This window comes from Eptatretus burgeri, chromosome 2 (assembly GCF_056783735.1).
Source record: "Eptatretus burgeri isolate ZD-2024b chromosome 2, Ebu_testis_v1, whole genome shotgun sequence".
Lineage (NCBI taxonomy): Eukaryota > Metazoa > Chordata > Myxini > Myxiniformes > Myxinidae > Eptatretus > Eptatretus burgeri.
Genome location: NC_140962.1, coordinates 141,710,282 through 141,738,219, shown reverse-complemented (window position 1 = coordinate 141,738,219; position 27,938 = coordinate 141,710,282). Strand labels below are relative to the sequence as shown.

Below are 27,938 nucleotides of genomic sequence, written 5' to 3'. Positions count from 1 at the left end.
GACAGTCCGAGCAGCGCTGAGGGACCGGCGGGCTCTTAAAGAGAGAATCAACTCTGAAAGAGCATAAGACCCGTTCGTTCCTCTGAGGCGTTGCCAGCTGGGCCCGAATCACCAGGCCGTCAGATGAGGCCTGTGCCGGACCGCGGTCACGACAGCTGCCGTGGGGACGAGACGTCGCGGGTCGCCCCAGCGAGGTGAAGGTAACCAGCGCAGCCTCGCCGTCTACACGGCTCCGTGTTTATAAAGATCCAAGAGGTCCAGTCGACCCCCTCATCTTTGATGGGGTTTTTCTAACTTTGTGGTCGTCCGGAAGACGTCAAATACGTCTACATGCGTTGGAGATACGTTACACATAGGTTAGAAATAAGTTTCGGGTACGCTAAACATTACGTCGACGTGTTTCGACTTTTGAGTAACTTACAAGTAACGTGTGTCAACGATCGCGTAACGTGCCTGCAACTTATAGCCAGCGTATGCGGAACGTGCGAGTCATACGCTGGCATACGTCGGCAAGTTTTGTGCATGCACAAAATTTGTCGACGAGCTCGGCGTACTAAGACATATGCCAGCGTGCTCATAACATATACAAAACTTACCCACAACATTTTCGACGTGTGCCAGCGTATTCGCCAAATTTTTCATACGTCGGCATACGCTGGCTAAAACGTCAAGGTGTGACAGCGGCTTAATGGAAATCGCCTATACCATTATCTCCGAAACTAGGCAAGCTGTTTGAATTTTGTTTGCGGGAATTAAGCCAGGCATTAGCACAGATAATTTATTGCAAACCTGATACATCACATTGACATCATATTCGTTTTTATGACATCATCATTAAGAGGATGAGGATCTTGGCTCATTCGAGCTTGTTAATCGAGGTTTTGATCCTTTCATAGATCAAAGCCATATCAATTCATGATCAACACAATCAAAAGGATTCAGTTTCCTTATAGATTAGGTGCCTTCCAAGGCTAATTTGAATACGCGACTTTTAAAGTGCTTTTCACAATTGAGAGATGGGGCCAAAAACTTTATGTAGCACAAGATTTCAAAAAATTGCAAAACGGATTAGGACAAGACTTGATGGATGATTTGGGTAGGTGACAAGAACAAGTCAATTAGATTTTTGTTGAGGTCCGGATCCAGATCTGGCCTGTCAGTGGCTTACAAAATAAACTCTTCAACCTGGCAGAAGTATGCGCTCTTCGAGTGCTGTTCTTCTGTTGTTTTGCCGTAGTTATATTTATTGCAATGATTCTTGCATTCCAAAATGCTTTCATTGTGCACACATTTGAGTTATTTTTTGAAAAGTGAATGTCAGGATAATAGGTCAAAGTTCTACCTGTAATATTCAGTTCCAAGTTTCTATCACATGTGAACAATCAATAAGAAAATATTCAAGTACAAACTTTGAACACAAGCCAGGGTTTGTTTCATTAACAAGTTGAAATGTGATTTTATAATTGCAAGTTTATTGAAAAAGTCCAACAGCAAAGAGAAGTACAGGTGAACAAAATGAATGAAAGCAAGGACAGGAGAATTGCAGTGTGGGATAATCCAAAACAATTTGAACAAAGTATTGTAAAATGTCGAATTTGGGAAAGAAGGAAAAAAAAAATAAAAAAAACAGTCGAGTTTAAATCCCAAATTATATTTTTAAGTGTTTGAAAAAATAACTGCTCAATCCAGCCTTTATCTTTGGCCTCTGATCCTGGTTATTCAGACCATGGTTGGGAATTAAACATGCATGGATTGTTTCACTCCTTCTTCTGGTGTTATGAGCAAGTCATCAAAAAATGTCTTCCTTTTGGTGTAAACACTTGGAAAAGTATTGTGATCAGGTCTGACAAACAATAATTTTCATCTCCTGCATCATGTCTGTCCTCAATGTCATGGAACTCAGCAACAGATTTATAAAAACAACAAATTCTTAATTCACCACTTCAAAAAGATCCTCTGGATTAACTGGACAGAGTTTCTTCCAACAACAGAAATTCTTACTTGAGAAAACCAATCTAAAGCATCAAACATAAGAAAAAGACTGGAGTAATTTAGAACATCGGGAATGCTGCAAGCACAACTCCCACATGAAGTGATAACATGAACACCACTCAAAAATTATGAAGGCGGTGTGACCTCGAGCATTACGCAGAATAATAAAGGAAGAAAATTACGTGATTACAACATTCAGATGCCTTAAGAGAACAGGACTGAAATAAATAGTGGAAACTGATGAATTCCCGACGCACCTGAATATGCAGGAGGATAAAGCAAAGTAATCAAGAGTCATAGGAGTGAGTAGAGCAAAGATATTCCCAGATTGCAATGAATAAGAATCGTTTAATGATGGGACTTGCTGCTACACGCAGAATTGTCTAAATGAACAAACCAACGTGGGTTTGACTTATTTTCAGTTGTTGATCTCTATTTCCTAAATTGCTAATTTTCCTCAAAAATTTTCTTACGGAAAGCTTGGTCCATCTACTGAGCAAATAATACTTTCGGGCCATGGTTCGTGGTGGAGAAAGGAGCCAGTGGGTTATTCGGGCCATGGTGAGCAATTCCACCCATACCGACGTTTGGTACAAGATGAACAACGCACAATTACTGTGCTTTTTGTATGAAAGGATAAACGAGTATAAATTTTTGAATAAATAATAATAATAATAAATTTTGAACAAATCAATGCCTTTCTGGTTACTTCCATAATTTTAGAGAATCCGAACCAGATTTTCCTTTTATATTTGTTTCCAAACATTCACTTCCCGTTGGCCATTACCAGGTTTTCATCCAAATTCAGACAACTAGAACGGCCACTCGGTAGAGTGCATACCTCTGCCAGGCTGATTAGTTTACATTTTGTATCCCACTGATAGACCGGATCTGCATTTGGACCTGAACAAAAATTTAAATCGGCTTGTTCTCGTCACCTAACCAACTCATCCACCAAGTTTTGTCCGAATCCGTCCATAACTTTTTGAGATATTGTGCTATATATTGTTTAGCCTCGGATCTGGATGAATCCGTCCTTAACTATCACTGAATGGTGAAGAATAACAACTTTAAAAATTCTCGGATCGAGATCCAGATTCAGATATTCACCAAAATAGAAGCAATTCTTCCTTGTTACATACTCAACTTTGCTCAGATAATTCTTGATAGGGTTCACCACCATCTGCTTGAGCATCAGTGTCCAGACCTATCAGGCTTTACACCAAAGAGGTCAACGATTGACTGCATCGTTGCTCTTCAGGTCCTCACCAAATGGCGACGAGAGTTTCAGCAGGGGCTACTTGCAGCCTATGTTGTTCTCTGCAAAGCATTTCATTCACTGAATTGGGATGCCCTCTGGAGGATTCTTGGTCTTCGTGGGGTGCCACCAAAACTGATCAATATGATGTCTGAACTATACTTTGGTACTGCGAGTGCTGTGAGATGTGGTGGTACCATCGCTGACTTATTTCCAGTTGTTACTGGAGTTTGTTAGGGGTGTGCACTGGCTCCCACACTTTTCAGCACTTGTATGGACTGGATTCTGGGGAGGATGTCGGAAAGATCAAGCTGCGGTGCATCTTTTGGGAATGTCAATATCTCTGACCTTGATTTCGTAGATGATGCAGTCATCTTTGCAGAGACTCTAGATATAATTTTGGGGGCCTCAAGGTGCTCAACGAGGAGTCTGAGCCGCTGGGATTACAGGTTTCTTGGGTCAAAATTAAGATCCAGGCTTTCAATGACATATTGGATGCTGCTGTCCTGTCTGTGCCTGTTTGTGGTGAGGATGTTGAGTTCATGGAGAGATTCACTTACCTTGGCAGTGATATTCATGTCTCTGCTAGCTGTGAGCCAGAGGTCAACAGATATCCGTGTCGGGCCTGGGGGGTCATGGATTCACTGGATCATGGGGTGTGGCGCTGCCGGTACCTGTGCGGGAGGATGAATGTCCGAGTTTTCAGGTCTTTGGTGCTTCCAATCTTGCTTTCTGGATGTGAGACTTGAAGTCTGACCAGGGATCTGAGATGGAGACTTAATTCCTTCTGTACCAGGTCTCTTCGGAGAATCCTCGGCAATCGCTGGTCGGACTTTGTGTCCAACGAGTGGTTGCTGAGAGAGACCCAAATGAGATTTGTTACCTGCATAGTCCGTGAGCATCAGCTGCGGCTGTATGGACATGTGGCTCGTTTTCCTGATGCTGATCCCGCTCACCAGATTCTCTCAGTGAGAGAGCCTCGTGAGTGGAGGAGGCCAATGAGCCAACCACGTGCCTCATGGTTGTAGCAGGTTGATCAACATCTCAAGGAGATTGGGATGGGCCAGGCATCGACTTGTTTTTTTTTTTTAATCAAAGATCATTCAATGGAGATCCACCTGCATAACATGGCAATGCTAGTGAAGGTAAGGATTTTCATTACCTCCACCACCGAAGGTGGAAGGAGGTTATGTTTTCACCCCTGTTTGTGTTGTGAGCAGGATATCTGAAAAAGTTGTGCACAGATTCAGACAAAACTTGATGAACAGGTTGGGTGTGTGACAAGGAAGAATTCATTAGATTTTGGTGAGGATCCAGATCCTGAACCGATCATTTTAAGGTGATTCTTCACCATTGAGAGATGGAGCCAAAAATTATGTATAGCATGATGGTTCAAAATATTGTGGATGAGTTATGACAAAACTAGGTGGAAGAATTTGGGTAGGTGACGAGAACAAGCCAATTCGATTTTTGGATCAGGTCCAGATCCAGATCTGGCCTGTAAGTGTGATACAAAATGTAAACTGTTCAGCCTGGCAGAGGTATGCTCTCTACCAAGTGCTGTTCTAGTTAGCCGTCTGTTTTGAATGCAGAAAAACTCACTTTCTTATCGTTAAGTCATCAATTCAAAGCAACGTGTGTATGGTCGATTCTGGAATGGCTTTTTATATGTCTCTTGCAGGATGACAACATGCAAAACACTTTAACACACATAGTGCACTTATAAGGACGTTTGTGGGAGTGGTAGTTTGACGATTGAATAAAACCTTTGCCACATATTGAGCACCTGCAAGGACGCTCATCGTTATGAATCCTCAAAATGATTGCGATAGTGCGACATATTTAAAAAACCCTTTCCCACAGACTGAACAACTGTAGGGCCGCTTGCTGCTGTGTAGTCTCCTGTGCTGGAGAAAAGATGACCGACTAAATACCATCCCACAAATTGTGCACTTGCATGAGCGTTCACCAACACACCAAACTGCCTTTGTCTGAAACATTGGGTCCTTGAATGGGAACAGACTCTTCATCACTCGTCCTCAGATGATGGTTTTTCATCTGTGTTGATATTTTGCTGAAGAGCGTGTAAGAACTCTTGGTGGAGGGAACTTTTCTGTGCTCTCCTGGTCTCTCTGTGAAAGTGCAAACCACAACAGCAAGTTCGTTGGGGTTAATACTGAAACAACATTGACATTAATAAAATTTTAAAAGCAATACACTCGTATACTCTTGAACAGCAAGGCGGTCAAAGGTCCAAAGGTCCACCAACAAAAACGTGAAATTTTAATCTTCATGAAGGTACCAATAGAAATACTTCCGTTGATTGGAGATAAATATTGACATCACAATGTCATGTCACTGTCCTCATATTTTATTGAGTGATAACAATGTTACTTGACAAAGCCAAGCTTCTCCTCAGGTACTACGAGGACAAATTTGGAATGTTTCTTGGATTACCAATGAGGTGTAAAACTTGAAGCAGTAAGAGACCAGGGTGGTTGCGTCATGAGATAAGGAATGCTATAAAGGAGAAGCAGAAGGCATTTATTAGATACTAGCAAAGCCTACCATCGCTTCACTGATGGACCAATAAGTCATCCTGTTTGACAAAAATTGTGGACAAGAAGGAGAAGGAAAGGAAGACAAATTTATTTGTCCCCACTCCACAACTCCCGTCCCCATCCTTACATCCCAATCCACCCCCACCCTTTGCCCCCCCCCCACCGTTTGCCCTGATGGTCCTTCATGCTAGAAATGTCTCACACATGATGACAGGCTTTGACAGGCCCTCCATTTTTGTTTTTGTTGGGGGGGGGGGGGGGAGAAGGGAAAGAGAACAAATTTTCCCTATGCAAAGAGTGCTTTAACCTCAGTGCTGCTCAGATAAAAAAGGAAATTGCAATTCCCTCTGCACATCCATCAGATCCACTACACAATACAAATTTACATCGAGAATTTATGCCCCCCCCCACCCCCCTACAAACCCACATACCCCCTTGTGAGGCCGTGGCAACATAACCTATGTTAACTCCCACACAAAGTTGTATTTGTACCCTGAGTTTGTAACTTAAAATATTTGGCAGTGCATAAGGAACAAATAAGAGAAAGGGAGAAAGGGAGAACGAGACCTACTTGTCTTTTTATTATAAAAACATGTCATCATGCATTAAAATGAACAAAACCAGTCCTTTAAAAAACACAAGGGGAGCAGGGACAAAGGATATTTAAAAAGAGAATCAGAAAGTACAGTTAACTCACTCCAGGACTAAACAGCCATCATTCATCCATCAGGACCATACTCTATGCAGAGTGTTGGTGCTGCCTAAGCAGTCTCCTGGGTTAATGGGTACGACCTTGGACTGGTGACCACTCCGACACAGGATACCAGCAAGTTGGCACTCATTTTGCCGACCTCGGAAGGATGACAGGCAGAGTCAACCCCACCTGGCATTAATTCAACAGCCGAGTGGGATTTGAACTCAGGAACCCGATCGGACCCCAAGCCCACCACCCTAACCATTAAGCCAACATCAGGCATAAACAGTAATCGGTTACATGGCAAAGTACATTATTTATTCCCCATGTTTCCTCAAAGGAAGGTATTTTATTCATAGACTTACAAGCCGGTCGGCGGCATGGCTGCTCGCTCTCGATGGAAAGCTGGCCGACGCGACTAGCCGATATTCATGTGCATGCTATCAATCAATTTAGCACAATAAATATGATTATCACAGCCCTCTTAGTTTGCGCCCAGAAACCCGCCTTGTGAAATTTCAGGCACGTTTCCAAAGAGAATCTAACAAATGGCAGCCCTGGTAATTCCATTTATCTATTCGCTAAAGATTTTATTTTTTTTATATGATGCTGCAAGACATTCTCCTTGGGCACACAAAAACAGGTCCCTCGGAGGTCCAGTTTCGGAGGTATTGATTTTTTTGTGTCGTCCACAATAAGTGTACGATGTACGAAAAAGTATTTTAGCTGTTGCTAAGCAACGGAGGTGTGCATAGCAACCATTCATTTTTGTGTACATGCTCGACACGTTGTACACATTTCACCCAAGTTTCATCAAAATCAGACTCTTTCTCTTAGAGATATTCGCAATTAACCGTTTCTGAAATGTTCGATATGTACTCGCCCAAAACCTATCTCCTCCTACAAATTGGCATGAAGGGAGCTAGATTGATTGCGCACAGAATTCTAAGCTTCGATTTTTCGATTTTTGACCACTTTAAAGGGCCGTTGCTATGCCGTTGCTAGGGCCCGGGGTCCCATATTCGAAAGGACACGATTCCCAGAAATATTGGTCCTACCTACCAAATGTCATTGGAATCGGTTGAGTGGTTTCGCCCCTCGGCTTGACCAAAGTTTTGCGGACAGACAGACAGATGGAAATGTCCAGAATAAGGGTGCTCTCAGAGCAGCCAATAAAAACAAAATTCTAACTTAATACTAGGCCCACACACTTGTTTTGACACACATTCCTGAGAATAGACACACACTTGTGTTGGGCTTTGAGGAATGATCTGAGATTGTCTTCGGTTGAATTTGCCTTCCAGGAGGAGAATGCAAGTTGTTTTGAAGCAACTGCCTCACCACAGGATTCAGAGTACCAATAGCGGGAGGATGCGTAAGATAAATGAAGACGAGATGGGATGAATCTGTGCATAAGTGAGAGCAGGTTTCTATGCAAGAATTTCCAGGCTGAATTAATTTCAGCGTTTGTGAATATAGAATAGCAGTCCTTAAGTGTGATGGCTACTTATATTCCCTGCCAGTTTGCCTGAGTGAAGTGGGTTTGGGTGGGGGGAGGGCAAAGCAGGGACAAGCAGAGGCTTTGGGAGGGTGGAGTGAGGGAGAAGGTTTTAATGTGTGGGGGACAGAGGACAGTTTGAGTGTGTGGGCTGCGGAGGAGTTTGTGAGAGGAGTGCGAGGGTTGAGTGTGTGGGGAGCAGGATCCTCACGATCTGTCTGGCCAATGTGTGCGAGCCAAGGCAGCGAAATACGCTGTAGAGCCTGGAAGAAGACTGGAAGACTGTTTTTTTATTGGGGCCGTGCAGTAAGATGCAGTGCAGTAAGAGACCGTTTGCCATTTCCTGGGACAAAAGGTCATGGCGCTAAGGCATACTGCGTTAACCGACCCTCAGACATGACAAACATCCACTTACATGCTTACAGGCAGGGCAACTGGCTTTGTGTTCCCTTCCAAAGGCCGACTCTTTATGAGAGATATTGTGGGATCTTTACTGTCCATCAGTGCGTGCACCACAAGAGGCAGTTTGAATCGGATGTGATTCTCAAGGAATATCCACTCGATCACACCTGATGAGAAGCATTTTGTGCTTCCATTTTCCTCCCGACTCCAAAAATTTTGACCGCATTCCCCCACCTCTTACCTCTCAAACTTTTGACAACTGTCCGCATCTTTCTAGATCTTTCAGAGATCTAAAAATCAACACATGAAGAGAGAACGGTCGAGGTCATTCAAGGTTTTCAATGTTGTTGATGGTGGTGGTGGTTGTAGAGGTCGTTGGTCATCATTGTTGAGGCCATCATCGAGTTGAGTCATTAAAGTCATCATTGGAGAAGATTATTGGAATAAGTGTCGACATCATCACCATCCGTGTTTGGTGACAATGTCCAAGATGAGGAGCCAAGAAAGGAAATTTGACTCAAGCACAATTTAGACACTGATGCTGGAGAAGCAGAGCGACTGGTGTTGAGGTATGAGGATCCATATTGTGGGCTCTGTGGCCTGACGTCCTTCTGGGACTGGCCAGAATTGCAGCTGCTCACTGCCCCGACATATTTTATTGCTTTATTTTTCCCCCTTTGTCCGTCCATATTTTTTCCAAGAGGCTCCCCTTCCTTCCTCAAGGTTCTGAAGTCGGTAGATAACAATAAGTAATTTCTCTTGGCCATTCCGTACGGTGTTTGTGGTCTTGCATTTAATTTGTGGTTACTTACTAATCGTGCTTTTCATTTTTGTGAACTTGTTTCTGCATCGTGTTTTGTGCCATCCTTTGTTTATGAGCAGATAATTTTGTCTTAATAAACTTGGGCACAACTTACTGACTGTGAATAAGTGTGAAAAGGTTTAAAAAAAAAAATAAACAATTATCAGCTACACAAGACAGTACTGTCAAATCCTGTGTTTGCCGATGTCCACTCAGTCAACAGATACGCAGAAATAGTTCAGCATTTTGGCAAAATTAAATGATACTTTCAAACAAACAAACAAACAAATGACCTGGCAAAACCATTGGATAACAGCTGAGAAAGCAAGGCTGGGTGCGGTGCCAAGCAGGATATAAATGTCCAGAAAGGATGGCTCTGGCATGTTGTTTGAGAATAATTCTCATAACTCTCCCGTGATGAGGCTAAACTACAGGGTCGGTGGCTTTCACATCACAGGCAATTTGGGGTATGTTTTCTACCATTTATTCTCTGATCTCCATCTCCATCTCCATCTCCATCTCCATCTCCATCTCTCTCTCTCTGTCCTCTGACCCTATCGACACCAGGATGCGTGCATTCTTCCAGTAACCCCCTCCTGGTTAAACTTCCAAAATCCATGCTGACTGCACACCTCAACTCTTTCATTCCTTGCTTCTCCCATCTATAGAACCAACTTCTAGAGGCTCTTTTGGTCATACTAACCTCACTAACCCCTTCAAGCAAGCAGTGCACCAGCATCTCTTGTCATCCACAATTCTAACCCATGATTTTTATTACCTGAATTAACCTTTTCTAAACAAACCATCTTACTTGCTATTTTCAGTGTTTCTTGGCCTCCTCCATCTCCTCTTTTTCTGTTCATTAGTTTCCTTGGTGCTTGTCACACGGCCAGCTCTATCTTGCTTCTTCATGAGCCTCGCTCCTGTAAAGAAAAGAAAAACAAAAAACAAGTCCTTAGTGGACTGGCCAGGGTGGAGACCAAATCACCGATTCAGAGATCGGAAAGTTGGATAAGAGATAAGACTTGAGGTCTGCAACAATGGAGATGGTCAACGTTGTGGCTTAACACAAATATCAATAAAAACAAGAAATTCAGACTAGAAATGATGTTTGGAAGAAGCATGATTGAATAAACATGAAACAGTAGATGGTGAGCTCAAAATGGTTCTTGAATAAGACCTACGAGTAGTAACGGGTTCTTCGGATCGCATTAATTATTGTGCTTTACCCTCTGCAGCCGATGTGCTGTGGTCTATTATTTTGGGTTGACACCAATGATCTTTTTGTTTTTATGTGAAATTATCTGTGCCATTATGCTGACAACTTCACCCTGTTGAATCCTTTGTTCCACACGTGGCCTGTCATATTGATAACTAGCAAAGACAACCCATCGCTTCGCTGATGGGGGGGATTAAGGAGGGGGGCTGTGAGAGGAGGGAGGGAAGGGAGAGAGAGGAAGAGAGGAGAGCGTGAACATTGAAAACAAAGCGTTGCGACCAGATATCAAACTTAGGTACAAAAAAAAAAAGAGAAGAAGGCATTGCTGATTGAGGTGTTAATAGCAGTGATTTTGGACTAAACGATACAGAAATCAAGAAAATGACCAAACACCAAGACCTCATGAATGAAGTGAGGAGATCCTGGAAGCTGAAGAATGCCAAAATTGTGCCAGTGATTGCTGGACCTACAGGAATGATGACAAATAACCTCACAGAGATATTAAACATAGGTGTAGTACCCCTGGGTGCTCACCTGGTAGTGGCTGGATAAGATTATAATCAGGCAACCACTGGTTGGCATGGATGACCCACAAAATATATAACGGAGAACAAAGTAAATACCTATGGATGTTTTTTTATGCCATGAACAAACCTTGGTACATCACGGGTGATAAAGGTTGTGGTCAAGTTTCATCGAAATTGTGTGTGTGGTTTCAGAAAAGAAAGCAAATACATATTTTGGGGGGAACCCCCCCCCCCAGTAGAACCCCTTTGACCCCATTTTTTTTTATGTCGTGAACAAACTTTGGTAGGTCATGGGTGATGAAGGTTGTCGTGCAGTTTCATCGGAATTGTATCGTTTGAGAAAAAAAGCAAATACCTCTTTCGGCAGGTAACCCACTCCCCCCCCCCCCCACGTAAGCTCCCACTGTAGAAACCTTCAGACCCCCTTTTTATTTTAATGTCATCACAGGTGATGAAGGTTGTGGTCAAATTTCATTGGAATCGTATGTGTAGTTTTTGAGAAGAAGTTGGAACTATTTACAGGTGTGCTATAAACCGTCCCTGGGAATATTATTACAAACTAACTACAGTAGGAAGCTGTCCGGGGCTCAGAGACGATCCTGAAGAGACCCCTCGGCACAAAAAACTTTGAGAACAGAAAACTTCACAGCTTGGTCCATGAATCGTGACCCCTTACTGAGATGAAGGTGGATGCTTTGAGCCCACCCTGGGGAGGACTCCATTCCACATCCTGAAACCTGTTACCCTCATAATAATCGTTATCGTTCCACATCGTTACCCTCATAATAAAAATGCCTTAGTCATTTTTTCAGTTTTGAGAAAAACACAAAAAAACTGCAATTCTTCATCAACGAATATTTAGTCACTATTTCTTGTGCACAGAGTTGTTAATGGAAGCTAAATGAAACACAAATCTTGTTACTCGTTATGATTACGTCATGGCTATAGATGATTTAGGCAGAAAATCTCAAAAACTGGAAAAAAATGACTTTGGCACTTTTGTTATGAGGGTGATGATATGGAGATACCAATCAACTACACGCACGCACGCACGCACACAAGATATCGACAATTTTTCGGGAATTGTGATTACAGTATGTACTGTATACACCCCAGAAACCTTGAGTAGATTTCACCGAAAAACAATGTTACATTTTTATAGATGTTTCAAGGATATGTTCACAAACATTAATCTTTATAAACAGTTGCGTGTGAAGAGTGGAAAAAAAATTATCTCGGTAATTTAGAAAATACGTTCACACGGCAAACGGTTCAGAAATCGGGCGTGATCAAATATATTTTGCTTTCAAACTCACAAAGAGAAACAAATAACCTTTGTAAAGAAAATCCGACAACCAAATGTTTTAGAAACAGGTGTGAGGACAAAGGGAAACCTGAAAGAACCTCCATAATATACGGGATGAAACTTTGCCACCACCAAATACGGGGGCCGGTAACAGGCCTGGCATGTCCACACACCCTTGGAGAGTCCGTACAGATCTAATAGTGCTGCAGAATGGTGGAAGTATTGTGCACTTTTGGTGAAAAGCATGAAACTTTGCACAGTTGTAGAGTTTTACCTACTGAACAATACGAGATATGGGGCCAACTGAATTTTTTCCAAGATGGCGGTCATTTTCAAAATGGCCGCCGCCATGGGCGAAATTACCGATACAACCATATAGATGAACATATTTCCTATGATTGGTTGGAAAATTGACCAGAAATGTGAAATGTCACTAACTTTTACCTTACATTTCACATGTTCTTCATTTCTTAACCAAGATGGCTTTCAAATTCAAAATGGCTGCTGCATGATAAAATGGTGACAAACATATGAACCTGTAATGTGGTAATTGTACCATGCATCACAGTTAATGTTCTTCCAGTTGATCTGTGTATATTGCACGCATTCATCCATTCATTCATCCTTCATATTAGTATCTCCATATCACAGTGCATGCTGTGGTTAGTTGTCGAAGCTGTGGTGGTGGTGTAGTAATCAAAAAAAACCAACAATGGCTAAATCCTTCAAGATTTTAGACCCCATACAACATCCAGAAACTCCTTCAACATCTAAATCATCTTCGCCGAGAGATTGGATAAAATGCATTTTGTGTCAAGGGACATCAAAAGAACCACTGCGATGCCCAGCTGATTTAAAGAGGACTGATATTGACATTGGTACACTTTATGATAATCTTGCAGGTAATTTGATAAGATTTAAAGAGCTTCAGAGTCTTCCAGATAATATAAACTTATCAAGGTTAGACAATGGAACAGGAATTGCTCCAACTCGAAAGTCGAATGCAGCTAAATGGCACAAAAAAATGCAAGGATAAGTACAACAATACCAAACTTCAACGGGTAGAAAACAGGAAAAGAGACGAGTGTGAAACCAACAGTGACTCGCCAAAAAAGAAAGTCACTCGCTACAGCAGTGGTGGTGGTGCAGCCCAAACATCGCAAGACACTTGCTTCTTTTGTGGTGAAAAATCAGATAAACTCCATAAGGCATCGATGAAGAAACCAGACAGAAATGTTCGGCGATGTGCAGAAATTGTGCGAGACCATATGTTGGTTGCCAAATTGAGCGCTGGAGATATGATGTCCCAAGATGCAATGTAGCACAGCAATTGCTTAAAAACACTACAAGAAAGCAGAGTCGGTGAATTGCTCTGACAGTGGAGAAAGTTCTTCTGATAAACAACTGCACGGCATTGTCCTGGCGGAGCTGCCTTCGTATATTGAAGACTGTCGTGCAGAAAGCATGGAGAATGATGTACAGTAGCACCGGTGTTCAAACTAGCAGATTTAAATCAGATGTACACTTCAAGACTAAATGACCTGGGAGCAGACACATCTACTCGAGAACACTCGACCAGACTGAAAGAACGAATATGAGCCAACATACCAGACTTACAAGCCCACAAGCAAGGCGGGAACGTTCTTCTTGCTTTTCAGGATGACATCGGACTGGCACTAAAGAGGACATTTGAAAGTGACTTCGACGAGGAGGCTATCGTGTTGGCAAAGGCAGCTGAAATCGTTCGTTAAGGACATTCTGAAGCTTGAAAAGTCTGTATTTATGGGGAAATTCTCCAAGGAGTGTCAGCACCAATCAGTTTCTAAGTCTCTGACGACCCTCGTTGGGATGATAATGGGTGGATCAGACATAGTGCAGCAATCAAGCAATGCCACCGATAGCCAGGTGACACCAACTGTCTCGCAGCTTATACGCCAAAATGTCAATTCGATGTCGTGAAGGATCCACCTCTCACTACCACAGTGTGGATCATGAGACACCCCTGCCTATTTACGTCGGACTCCTCATCCATGCCAGGACAAGAAAGCGCGAGTTAATTCACAGAATGTATGACCTTGGGCTCTCCGTATCACATGACAGAGTACTTACAATTTCAAAGGATTTGGGTAATGAAGTTTGTGCAAGATACGAAGCAGAACATGTTGTTTGTCCTGCAAACTTACGCCATGGTCTATTCACCACAAGTGCAGTTGATAACATAGACCACAATCCTACTTCCACGACCGCTCAAGGGGCATATCATGGCACAGGAATATCCCTCTTTCAGCACCCGAACAACGATGTCCATGGAGTAGAGAGAGACACAGAGATCCTCCGGCAACGTGAGTCTAAAGAGAAGACCTTATCAGAATTGCCAGAGGAATACACCAGCATACCACCGGCTTCCCTACATACAAAAGAACCAACAGTAGCAGAAGTTTCGGTTCTTCCACCTGCTTCATATGAAGGAATGTATGCAGCACCGCAGGACAATGCCAGGTGAGTTCAATATGTTCTAGTAGTAGGACCTCGCTTATTGTGCATCTGCCAACACATATTTATTTATATTTCGAATACGAGTCGATTATTGTGAATGGGAACACTGAACTGTCGCACGGTTTGTGCCTATATGATTATTTCTTGTTGCTTTATAGGTGGCTCGGTCATGTGAAAGACATAGTTGAGTCTCATGATAACACTGCGCAAGATATGGAGGTCTCCTGGGCAGCATTTCATGCCAGCAACATTGAAAACGATTCAGGAAACCCAACAGATATCAGCTCGCTGCTTCCACTCTTCACAGAGAAATCAAATTCTCCTGCTATGATACGTCACGCGATGAATATAATCAAGCAGAATATTGAATTTCTAAATCCTGGTCAGACTCCTGTCATTGCTTTTGACCAGCCATTGTTTGCACTCGCAAAGCAGATCCAATGGAAGTGGTCAACAACTTATGGAGAAGGCAAGATTGTAGTAGTGTTTGGGGGGCTTCATATTAGAAATGGCTGCATTCAAAACCATCGGTGATTGGCTAGATGAAAGTGGATGGACCAGTGCTTCAGCAGAGGCTGGTGTAGCTTCTCCAGGCACAGCTGACTCTTTCCTCAAGGCATCCCACTTGACAAGGACAAGACATGCCCATCAGATTACGGTTAGTAGTCAATCCATCCTGATGCACAGAGCAAATGACGAATATGGCAAGAGCTTGGCGGCTGATGAAATTCCACAAGCATTTGAAGTGTATAGCTGAAAGTCAACAGTTTAATTACTGGTCTACAACATTGGAATTTGAGCTGACTATTTTGAGCTCTGTAAGATCTCTTCGAGAGGGCAACTTGAAGCTGTACACTGAAGCTCTGGATCAGCTTATGCCCTGGTTCTTCGCCCTTGATCACCTGCACTACAGCCGTCGGCTACCAGTTAATTTGCGTGACATGATTAATCTTGGGAGTATGCACCCTGACGTCGCAGCACAGTTTCAAAGTGGCAACTTTGTCGTAAAGAAGACCCACCGGTCATTTTCTTCCATAGCCATTGATCAAGCTCACGAGCAAAATAATTGTATCGTGAAAGGCGACGGAGGGGCTATAGGATTTACAGAAAGCATATCACAACTAATGCGGTGGATGGTGGCGGGGCCAGAAATGGCACGAGTGATCGGATAATTTAACGACTCTGTAGAAAGCATCAGGGAGAAACAGAGCAAGGGGCCGGATATCAAACACCATGAACAAGTGAAGTCTGTGCAGAGCACACTTGCCAAACAAGTGCATTCTCTCTGTCATACAATCCAGGAAATGGCTAACCCATTTAAAGAACAAACCAGTGATCTGTTGGTTCTTGACACAAGAGATATTGTAGGAGACGAAGTAGTGATGACAGTTCGCTACATACAAACGCTTAGAAAGGAGCAGTATCCTACCTTTGTAAAGGAGCGCCTGGGCGACAGATCCAAGTCTCTGTTCAGCCCACCGAAGAGAAACAAATTGCCATTGTTCAGCTGCCCTCAGTCTAAATTGAAGTCCAATGATCAGCAGCAGATTACATCGCTGAAGAAAACATGTGCCCTCTTCTCACAGTTGTATGTGTCCTGTCAAGTCCGTGATGGAGACGTTGAGGAGTTCTTTTGCCATGAAAATCAATGTTATCCACCATCATTGTCCAAATTTGGAGAGTTGCGGTCAGGGACAAAGGCTGGCCGAGTCAAGTGCTTTGAGGAAACTTACCCTACTCAACCGGAACAGGTTCCTGAGGTTGATGTCATTCTCCTAGATGGCGCCGCTATCATTAACATGTTGAAACCAGGCCCTGCCAAAACCCTTCCATGAATACTCCAAGTGCATTTTCCTGCCCTATATTCAGACCCAGCTTACGAAAGCCAGCAGAGTAGACATTGTCTGGGATGAATATATTCCAAATAGTTTCAAAGCAATGACGAGGAAGAAGCGAGGAACAGGTACACAAAGACGTGTTCAACCAAATAGCAAGATCCCAGGAAACTGGGAAGAAGTCTTTGCATTCTTGGCGCAACAATCGGTGACAATCCAAACTGAAAAGAAGGTCATCTCTACGTTTGGCAAATCGATATTGCTGAATTCCCCAAGAGAAGACATCAGTCGCCTTTCTCCATGTGCACATGAAGAAGCCGACACGAGGCTACTACTCCATGCAGCAGACGCTGCTGCGAATGGATACCAGAAAGTCATGTTGCGTACTGTGGACACTGAGGTGCTCGTCTTGGCAATAGCATTGTTCAACCAAACGAACCTGAGTGAAATATGGGTATTATTTGGCACAGGAAAGAATTGCAGACTCATACCAGCACACACCATTGCCCATACCCTAGGTCCAGATAAATCTTTGTCTCTGCTCATGTTCCACACCTTCACCGGTTGTGATCAGACATCATTCTTTCTGAACCGAGGAAAGAAAACAGCATGGAACACAATGAAGGTTTTCACAGATGTCGTAGAAGTCTTTGCGACTCTTGGTAGAGTACCTCCTTCAGACGAGACATTGAAAGAACAAATGTAAACAATTGAACGGTTTGTTGTCATCATGTATGACCGGACAAGCTGCTGTAACAGTGTTGACGATGCCCGAAGAGAGTTATTTACTCAAAAGGGGAGATCCATTGAGTTCATTCCACCTACTTCAGCTGCACTGTGTCAACACACAAAGTGGGCAGCATATCAGGCAGGGCATTGCTGGGGGCAGGCATTACTGCGAGATCCAGAGTTACCAGATCCCGCTGGCTGGGGATGGTTTAAAGGGGCCTCGCAGTTGAGGGAACCTCTGTGGACAACCCTGCCTGAAGCATCCAAATCGTGAAAAGAACTTCTTAAGCGCGGCTGCAAAGTGGAAAGAGGATGCCTGCGCCAGTGCAAGTGTGTGAAGGCAGAGATGGCATGTACAACATACTGCAAGTGTCACGGAGACTGTGAGCGTCAATAACATGATTAAGCAATATTAAGCATCATTTTGTGCCTAGAGGTAGATTGCTGTTTCTATATATAACTAACAATTAAAAAAAAAAAAATTTAATTGTTGCATTGTGGAAATATGCAAACATCAGTATAGAAACTAACTATGCAATATCACGGTTAAAGAGCATGAACAATATGAAATTAGTACATTTGAATATTATAAACAAGTCAGAAAGCAGTTTTTTTACTCAGTGGCGGCCATTTTGGATAGAAACTGAAATGGCCCCATATCGAGAAATGTTCAGCACATTAAAAGCTACATCTGTGCCAATTTTCGTGCTCTTCACCCAAAATGCACAATTGGTCTGTTATGTGGCACCATTCTGCAGCACTACAAATCTACCCATATGTACCACGTCCGTGTGTGCTGTCAACATCCCTCAACCTTGGAGTAACTGTCGACTGCACATCCCGATCAGGACACGAACTGTACTGTGCAGCTCAGTAAGTGGCTTAAGCACTCAAGCACTCCAACAGAATGCCTGGCTTGGGAAGCCATTACCAATTGCCGTCGATACGACGACGTACCCGGAAACGCCCGTGCAATGTGCGAATTGGACAAATCAACACTTTTTTCAGAGTCGGAACTGCTGACACTTTAAAATCTGGAGCTTACATCTCTTTATCGTTAAGAAATCGTTGCGGCCCATCCCAAATCAATGCATGGTTGAGCAGGCCAAAAACATGATGGCTTCAGACCTCAGCGAGGTTACCCAGGAAACCCCTTAAGACCTCAGACAGCGAGGAGGCCGAGGATCGCCTGATGAAGGATATAATTAAATAAGGCCATTAATTATCTTCAGAAGGGGTGTTTTAATTAACCCAAGCACCCAATTATCACTCTTGCACTTCCTTGGAGTTTTCTTAGTGCGCATGCAAAGTTTCAGGCTGCTCGGTTTTATGGTTTTGGAGTTATGGAGGACATACACACACACATACCCTTTTATTAGTGAAGATGTGAATGACTGAAGGAGGCAGACTCCAGCAGCATTCCTCTCTGCAGATTTTGAAGGGGAGGAGTAGGAACAGCATTGAGGTGGGGTGTTGGGGGGGGGGGTAAGATAAGAGGGGAGGAAGTTGGAGGGAGTAAATCTCTTGAAGATTATCTGGAATGTCTCTTTCAACACAGGAAAGTCCAATAATCTCAATTTGTCTCTCGATCGAGAAAAGATAGTGAATACCCCAGTATCCTTTCATGGATACTCCCTGGGATAATTGTGGGCATTGTACCTCCAACATTTTGGTATTCTCTACAGAAACAAGCCTACCAGAAGCAGTGCACAGCTCATTACAATGCACACAACCTTCCATGGAAGTTCCAAATGATGATGGCTCCTGATTCAGAGTTGGTACATTTACTATCTTGCTCCACTGGTGGTTGTTTCCAAGGCATTTGCTGTTTTTGGCATCTCTCAGGAGAAGGTCAACTTCCAGGGTCTGTTAGTCACACACTCCATGTAGGTTGGTCTCACACACACTTCTCATCATCTCATCAGGCTCCAACCAATTCTCTCATTCTGCAGACCCCTCAAAAGGGATGGATTCTTTCAAAAACCCAACCATTTGTTACACTCCCAAAATCCAATCGAGATGCTCTACTCGTGCCCCTTCACACCACCTCACTCTTATCGTTGGAACCTCATAATAATAATAATAATAATAATAATAATAATAATAATAACTAGCCGAAACCCCGTCACAGACGGATTCCGTTCATTCAACCACCCTCACCAGCTCAACCACACTCGAGGGACATGGACTGGACAGGGCGTGCTTGTCCCCGCCCCTGCCCTATTCCCCCCCGCCTCCCACCCCCCCCGCCTTCAATTTGCTTATCCCCACCCAAATATTTAATTACCTCGGCCCCGCCCCCTGTCTCTTGATTCCCCGCCCCACTTGCCCTCGCCCCTGTCCACCCCTCACACTCAACCCCGCCTAATTCACCCCAGCCCCCGCCCACTCATCCCCACCCCATTTCCCCCCTGTCTCCCGCTTTCAATTTGCTTACCACTGCCCAAAAATTTGCTTACCTTGCCCCCCGCCTCTTCACTCCCTGCCCTCGTCTCTTCATCCCCCGCCCCCGCCTCTTCACTCCTCGCCCCCGCCTCTTCACTCCTCGCCCCCATCTCAACGAAAAGTGTTTATTCTGCTTCAGAGTTGAAAGTTGACTATTGCCACTATGTGCGATGCACTCTTACAGGTACGAAGTTTCTTTCAGTACAGGTCACAGTACCGAGAAAAATGTGACGCGACCGCTAGGTCCTTCAGTATTAATATATAGATACAATGTTTCTTGTTACATTTTTTGTGCCAAATTCACATTCTGAGGTTGTCAGCATGTGCAGAAGAGGGTTTTAAGGCCCGGTCACACCTTGACGTTTTAGCCAGCGATGGCAACGTATTAAAATGTATGTAAAACGCTGGCTGACGTTGAACTTTTGATGTTTTTTTTTACGATTCGGACGTATTCATAACGAGTTGGTCGTATGCATAACATATTAGTAATGGACACAGAACGTTTCGTTGTGTTATAGATAACTTATACCAACGAATGCTGAACCTGTTGTCGGCCTACACAACCGATGCCCAACGATAGTCTAACTCAGGCATAGCGCGTTGCACGCATCGCTGACGATGTCGTGGCGTAGCCTATTAAAAGGCTGATGCACAACGATTCGAATCATAACTGCCGTAGAAATGGAAGTGACAACATCGCGGTCACACCTTGGCGATCTTGCCAGCGTATGCCGACCTAAGAAAAATGTGTCTAAAACGTTGGGGGCACGTCAAATACGGTATGAGTAAGTTTGGTATACGTGAGTAGAACGCTAAAGTACGCTATCATACGTCGTAGTAAGTAGAGTACGTCAAGAAATTTTAAACATGTTCAAAATTTTACGACATACTCGGCGTATGACACACGTTCCGCATGCGATGGGGATAAGTTTTACACACGATATGTGGACGCTTACACACGTCCACAAACGCTACTTATAAGCTACTCATAAGTCGAAACACGTCACGGTAATGTCTTTTTTACGCGAAACTTATTTCTAACTTATGTTTGACGTGCTTTGAACCAATTCTTTACGTAGTCCCAACACACATCGACGTATATAGACGTATTCCAATGACGTCTTCCTGTCGACAAAAAAAAAAAAAAAATTTACGTGTTTCTAGCTTACAACTGCCATATAAAGACGTGTTCCCAGCGGTTTTGGGAATTGGTATATAAAAATGCTGCTCATAAAAGGGGAACCCAACAGTGTTTTCGAGTTCCTTTTTGAGTCGATGTCCATGTCAGCAGTAACAGTATCAGTATCAGTATTAGTATTAGTAGTAGTTTGTTCATGTTGGCAGTAGTAGGTGAGTGTGAGGGGGAGGGTGTGGGTTATGATGGATCGTCCTTGCGTCCACGGGTAGGTTCATAGGCTGCCACTCAACGATTTAAATGGCTGCATCTCCACTATTGAAAGTAGACGCTTGCCTCAACAATTGGATTTTTTTTACACTCAACGACTTTTAAACGGTACCACTCAGCTATTTTCATTGTTTACAATGAACGATTTAAATTGCTGTCACTCGCCTTTGTTTTTTGACGCTGGCGCTCGGAAATTTTAATTGTTTCTATTGAACGTGCTAAATCGCTCAAACTCCACGATTGAAAGTAGAAGCTTGCGCTCAACAATTCGATTTTTTTTTACACTCAACGACTTTTAAACCGTACCACTCAGCTATTTTCATTGTTTACAATGAACGATTTAAATTGCTGTCACTCGCCTTTGTTTTTTGACGCTGGGGTTTGGAAATTTGAAGCGTTTCTTCTGAACGTGTTAAAACGCTCAAACTCGACTATTTTAAATAGACGCTGCCGATGGACAATTGGAATCATAGCCAAACTAGACATCGAAGTGTGAACATCCTCGTCATGCCGAAGAAAAGTTTGAAGAATGCTGCAAATAAGTGTCCTGGCCGTGGCTGTGGACGCTGACGCAAGGACGATCCATTATACCGACGTCTTTCAGCCTATGAGTAACTTAAAAGTAACGTCTGTCTGTGTGGCAACGATCGCGTAACGTGCCAACAACACGTTAATCATAGGTTAGAAATAAGTTTCGGGTACGCTAAACATTACCTCGGCGTGTCTCAACTTATGATTAACTTACAAGTAGCATGTGTTGACGTCTGTCAACGATCGCAGACCGTGCATACAACTTGTGGCCAGCGTAGTGGAACGTGTGAGTCATACGCCGGCATACGTCGTGAAATTTCAAGCATGAAAAAAATTTGAGGACAACCGAAAAGTACAACGTTTAAAGCCAACGTACAACGACGTATGGCAGTGTTTTTCAGCGTGCTCTCAATGTTATCAAAACTTACCCATAACGTATTCAACGTGTGCCAGCGTTTTAGAAAAAAAAAATTCAAAAATCGGCATACGTTGGCTAAAACGTCAAGGTGTGACCGGGCCTTTACATTGCAGTCGCTATTTTCGAGGAGTGGAATTACACCTCTCAGCGGTGACGGTCTGTCGACGACAGACGTAATGACGTCAGCGAATGACCGATGATGCCATGACGTCTCGACGCCTCAGCAGTGACGTCACACGTCGCCATGGAAACGAATGTAAAACGAAAAGTGTTTGTTCTGCTCCAGAATTGAAAGTTGACTATTGCCACTATGTGCGATGCACTCTTCCAGGTATGAAGTTTCTTTCAGTCCAGGTCACAGTACCGAGAAAAATGTGATGCGACCGCCAAGAGGAGCACAAAATTGGTCCTTCAGTATTAATATATAGATAATAATTGTATTTATACAACTTGTATTCCTTTATGATCGTATTGCCCATGGTCACATTAGTTTCTCACGTGCACACTACTCACTACTGAGTGCTTCTATTCTCACACTCAACCCATCTTTCCCTCCCTCTTCCTCCTCCTCCTCCTCCTCGATATTTCTTTCTCCACCTGTGAGCTGTTTGTGTACCTGGTCCTCTCTACCAGTTTGTTCACAATTGAGGATTCTAAAAACTGCTCTCTGGACTCGTTTTACACCTTTTTCAGAGTTATTACGTTTCTTGTTCATTCGGGGATGGTAGATGGTACTACAAAGATTGGTGGTGACACAGCACGCGAGTGGACAAGCAGCTGTCCATTTTGAACGAATTTGTTGTGCGAGTTTTATTTTTTGCACGGATATTAAAACAGGCTTCCCAGCACATACACATCACATTTACAGCTTGGGCATCGACAAAGATATTCCCTTATACACTTCAAAAATAAGCCATTCCCCAAATATTTTTGTTGATGGATAGCAAACTGGAAGTATCTCATACCTTCCTTAAGACCCATAAACACCAAAGATCCAGGCTCAATATTCCTTGTTTTCACCATTCCTGAAAAACAGAGATTGTGTTTTCAGACAACTTTAACATCAGGACCTTTTTAAGATGCAGGCCAAGAGGTGGTAAACGATAAAATGAAGTGATCTAAACGGGAAAGAAACGGATGAGAGAAGATGCATGCAGCATAGCATGAGGAGGAGAGGAGTTGCAGGCAAAGGGATGACATTGTTTTAGTGAGTGCAGTTAATGGTGCAGAAGTACAAAATGGTTGAGCCTGTAAGGCAGTGGTGGTGGACAGCAGGCACTTGAATGCAGAGAAAGAAAAGCACGAGATAACAGAATCTGGAAGCTTCTTTCGCAAGCGAGATGAGGAGGGGAAGAAAGAATGCGTGAAAATCCATTGAACGTATGTCATTATGGCTTGAAAATGTCATTTTGCTCTTTTCATTTTTGTTGCTCGACACCACTTTGGGATGCCAATCTCCTATCGGGATACAATCAGTGCAAATTTGTAATGTAGCTTCGATACCAGTATGAACTCGCTGACTAATTTTGAAAAACATACAGATAGTTATCATTTAAAGCAGACTTCAGGAGATGTGGTGCTCTGTCTCAGCATGTTGAATGACAAAACACAAACAAAGGGACCTGGTGAAATGGCAATTAGTAAATGATGAATGGGGTTATAACTTCCACCACCGAAGGTGGGACAGATTACGTTTTCACCCCTGTCTGTGGAGCAGGATATCTGAAAAAGTTGTGGACTGATTTGGACAAAACTTGGTGTACAGGTTGGGTGTGTGACAAGGATGAATCGATTCAATTTTAGTGAAGGTCCGAATCTGGATCTGGATATGAGGATTATTTAATTTTTAAAGTGATTCTTCACCATTGTGAGTTGGGGCCAAAAACGACATATGGCATGATATTTCAAAAATTTATGGACAAGTTATAACAAAACTCGGGGGATGAGTTGGGTAGGTGACAAGAGAGAACAAGTCGATTTGATTTTGGTTCAGGTCCGGATGTAGATCCTACCTATCCGTGGGATACAAAATGTAAACTGTTCAGCCTGGCAGAGGTATGCACTATACCGAGTGCGGTTCTAGTTTGTGTTGAAACATGCCAGGTTTTTGATGATGATATATCAGTCAGAATGGAAGTAGTCAGAAAGCTACCTTATCGATCTACTTAACCAAGCCGTTTGTAATTGGTAGCCCACGCATGCGATGCAAAAAGCAGGGTTAAGCAATTGGTGCATGTCTGTCCACCCGTCTGTCATGAGTTTATGATCGGAGAACGACTTGTTAAGAAAGAATGTTATATTTTGAACACGGATCGGAAGACAAATCTGCCGTTTAGCAGAACTTTGTCTCTGAATTTGTCCAGATCACACTTGCACAGACAGGAGTAAGATAATATTATTACTCTGCCCACCTGGCAGTCAAGCAAAATTGAAAATATCATTCCAAACAGGAAACTTACTATTTATAAAGCCTTGATAAAAGGACACAAACAACAGGCACGACTAATATGACGTGTTAGATATGGTGGTGTAATCAGCACTGCGTAAAATGGCGGTAAAACTCGGAATAAGTTGATTTATACAATTAAAAAAAAATCTTTCTTATATTTATATTGAATTATACACTTGAACATTGTAGAACACTGGGGAACACAAATCGCCTTCTAAATACTTCCAAGAACCTCCAGTTTTTCAGTACTTGGACATGTTCTTTAGGGTGGTGTGTAAGGGTGGTGTATGACTGCTTCAAAAACACTAAACTTCTCCATTTAAAAAAAAAACCATCTTTAAGATCAATATTTTATTAGATTGAAGTATATACCTGAACACTGCCTGGGGAATCGTGTTCTATGAACTCTCCAGTTAATGTCGTGATGAGATCAATGTTGGTGTGGATGTGGCATTTAGAAGAATAAATTGTTTATGTCTAATTGGTGTGTTGACTTCGAAGCAGAGATTGCATTCATTGATGGTGTGCTGCTGGAGTGCTGCTTGGAAAACAATATATTTTTTAGCAAAGGTGCAATATTGTGAATCGCCATATTAGCTGATGCCGTGAAATCCTGTTGCACATGACGAAGTGACAGGCTTTATCATGAAAATTGTGGATTTTGGAAATCTGGCCTATGTTGACCTCAAAATTAATAGGTGGTTGCGTTCAGCGACCTCATATGCAAATGGTCTTCAGATTTCACGTCAATCGGATGAAAATTGAGGATTTTAGAAAACTTGGCCCAATTTGGCTCAAATTGGCCTTTTGGCCAAAGTTGGATCTCAAAATTAATTGGTGTTTGAGTTCAGCGACCTCACATCATGGCTAAGCGCATGTAAGTGGTTACCACTCTTGTTTCAAAAATGTCAAAAAATGAAGTTTGTTCCATTGCCTTCTCACGATATTTTCCTTAAAGTGTAAGTCTAGCTGAGTTCAGAACAAAAAACCGTATAGCTTAATTACATATATATATATATATATATATATATATATATATATATATATATATATATATATATATATATATATATATATATATATATATATATATATATACCGAAATATGATACTTTGAAGAAGGGGTACCTATTCTGATGGTTTTGCGAGTTTAATGAAATTACCTAATTTTTCTTTTTTGGAAAAATAAATGAAGGTCATAGAATGTAACTTATTCTCGCAACTAATCTAATAATCAAAATACCAATTTCTGGGATTATTAAGAAATAATACATACCTATTTTTTTATTACTGCTCTATTCAGTGACTGTCAGATGCTGAAAAGCACTAAAAGAGAAGATTTATCGAACAAATTCTTTGACGTAAATTTTCAATTCAATCAATTCTGGGAGTAAGAAAACCTCTCTAAGTTCTCCAAAACTGTTTTAACTGCCTTCTAAATTAATAAAATAATTTTTAAATACCTGGAAAAATATTTAAAATTTTTTTAAAGAAAATTAATTTTTTTAATCAAATTCAAAAAAGTGTGACGTGCAGTCAGACAAAAATGCAAAATTACTCTAAACCAAAGCCATGCATGTTTTCAATTTTTTTTTTTTACACTATTATATCTATATCACTGTGACCCATTTGTAAATAAATTTTAGTGAAAATAAGCTGATGCACAGAATAAAAGCATTTTTTTTTTTTAAACGTGACGTGCAGTCAGACATTCGGGTTGGAAAGTTCGGTCAAACCGCTGTAATTAAGTATCCACCCGATCATCTCAATTTTTTTACATTGATAATTATTGGTAATAAGTTGAATAATTTAAGACACGTAAATAAGAGTTATTGATAAACTAGTCATTTTGTTAGGGGATTTCATAGTCCCAGGCTCAAAAAGGGCAATAAAACAAGAAAAAATAAAAATATGCCAGAATGTGCATATATCATGCGAATCCACCACTGACCGACACAAATGCTGATTTTCTCAGACGGCAGGTGACAACCTTTTGATTAGATGAGAAATTTCATATGGAATGTTTTATACGTTGTATTTTTGCATGGTTGAATATATGTCATATTTTCAGGTGAAACAAGAAAAAAGGCCAATACTGGGCATGTATATTCAATAAAAATCCTGTAGATTCGGTAATATACATCATAGACCCATGAACCTATATATTTTAAGGTCCTATGGAACACTGTCTGTGCAATGAACCAAATTTCATGACCAGTAGTAGTCTTTGTGACTTTCAAAAATGCCACTCAAGTCAGGGTATGCCCTAAAATAGGGGTGGTAACCACTTGCATGCGTTTAGCCCATATTATATATATCAATAAAAATATATTTAAATGGGAAAAACACAGGTCTTTCGAAGTGAAGGCCAACTCTTTGTCACATTTGTTATTGGGCCTTATGTATTGTTGTGGCAAATGCCGGTCAAATTGGGAACTGGCGATGACATAGCTTAAATTGCTTCGTCATCATTTTTTGGAAACAGCTTAGAGATGGAGTAACTACGCAACAAATTACTCATCTAAATAAACTTGCCAAATGAAGGCACAATGAACAATTTAAAATGATGAATTTTCTTGCTTTTCCAATTGGAATATTCGTGAAAAGTCAGTGCTCAGGAAGTTATAGTAAGGAATTTGTTTGCATGCACAAAACAGACGCTGACGCTGATGAATAATACCTGTGCAGCATGGATTTACATCAGGGCTTCTCTGTTTGATGTAAAGTGTGTGCGATTTGTCACCGTACTCGCTCAGCTCACTCAAGTTGGACATATTTAGCTCAGCTCACTCAAAATGATTAAGAATTGGAATATTTTTGTGACGTTGCCCTTCCTCATGAAAAAAATAATTTTGCACAGCAAATTTGGGGCAAACGCGCATGCGGAGTCTCAGCTCTGGCAGGATGTTAGGGCGCACGAGCAGTCAATCATTTTAGCACGATAGATTAAAGATGGAATATTTCTCCAACACATCACAAAACATAGCATAGATTAATCTTAAACTGTGCAGTGATAAAAGTAAAGTAAGTCACAAAGTATTCTGGTTCAGTTTTCTTTTTTTCACAAAACTCTGGAAAGATAATTAAACATAAAGGATCAAAAATAGACCTTTACCAACAACTCTAAAGCATTATTATTTGTGGTGCAAGGGATGGTAAGGAGTAAATGTCTGTTTGTAGCATAATGTACAGCTTTTCTCATCCAGGACAAATGCAGGATGCACAACCTCACTGCAGTGCATCCTGCATTGGTGACTGATATGTATCGACGCGAGTGTCTGGCACATGGAAACTATTTGCACTCCTGCTTCCTTGTGCGTTAGATATTCTTTTTAACCTAAGACAAAAATGGGGTTCCAACAGAAACCATC

At 42.1% G+C, this 27,938-nt stretch overlaps 1 protein-coding gene and 1 long non-coding RNA gene across 4 annotated transcripts in view; one reads left to right on the top strand and one right to left on the bottom strand.

Moving 5' to 3' along the window:
- Nucleotides 1–27,938, top strand: part of LOC147033361 (uncharacterized) — an 85,550-nt gene that overhangs the window by 10,330 nt on the left and 47,282 nt on the right. The window lies entirely within an intron of this gene.
- LOC147033362 (uncharacterized) overlaps nucleotides 1,456–27,938 on the bottom strand; it is a 51,265-nt gene continuing 24,782 nt past the window's right edge. For 2 of the 3 annotated variants that reach the window (XM_085854628.1, XM_085854617.1), the window contains 3 exons: nucleotides 23,084–23,143; nucleotides 10,019–10,130; nucleotides 1,456–5,382 (listed from right to left, as the gene is read on the bottom strand). In XM_085854628.1, the coding sequence (XP_085710754.1) occupies nucleotides 5,280–5,382; nucleotides 10,019–10,130; nucleotides 23,084–23,143 (275 nt within the window). In that variant the 3' untranslated portion in view covers nucleotides 1,456–5,279. Of the gene's footprint in view, nucleotides 5,383–10,018; nucleotides 10,131–18,687; nucleotides 18,746–23,083; nucleotides 23,144–27,938 lie in introns of all 3 variants that reach the window. The other variant, XR_015051188.1, reaches the window with a different exon arrangement.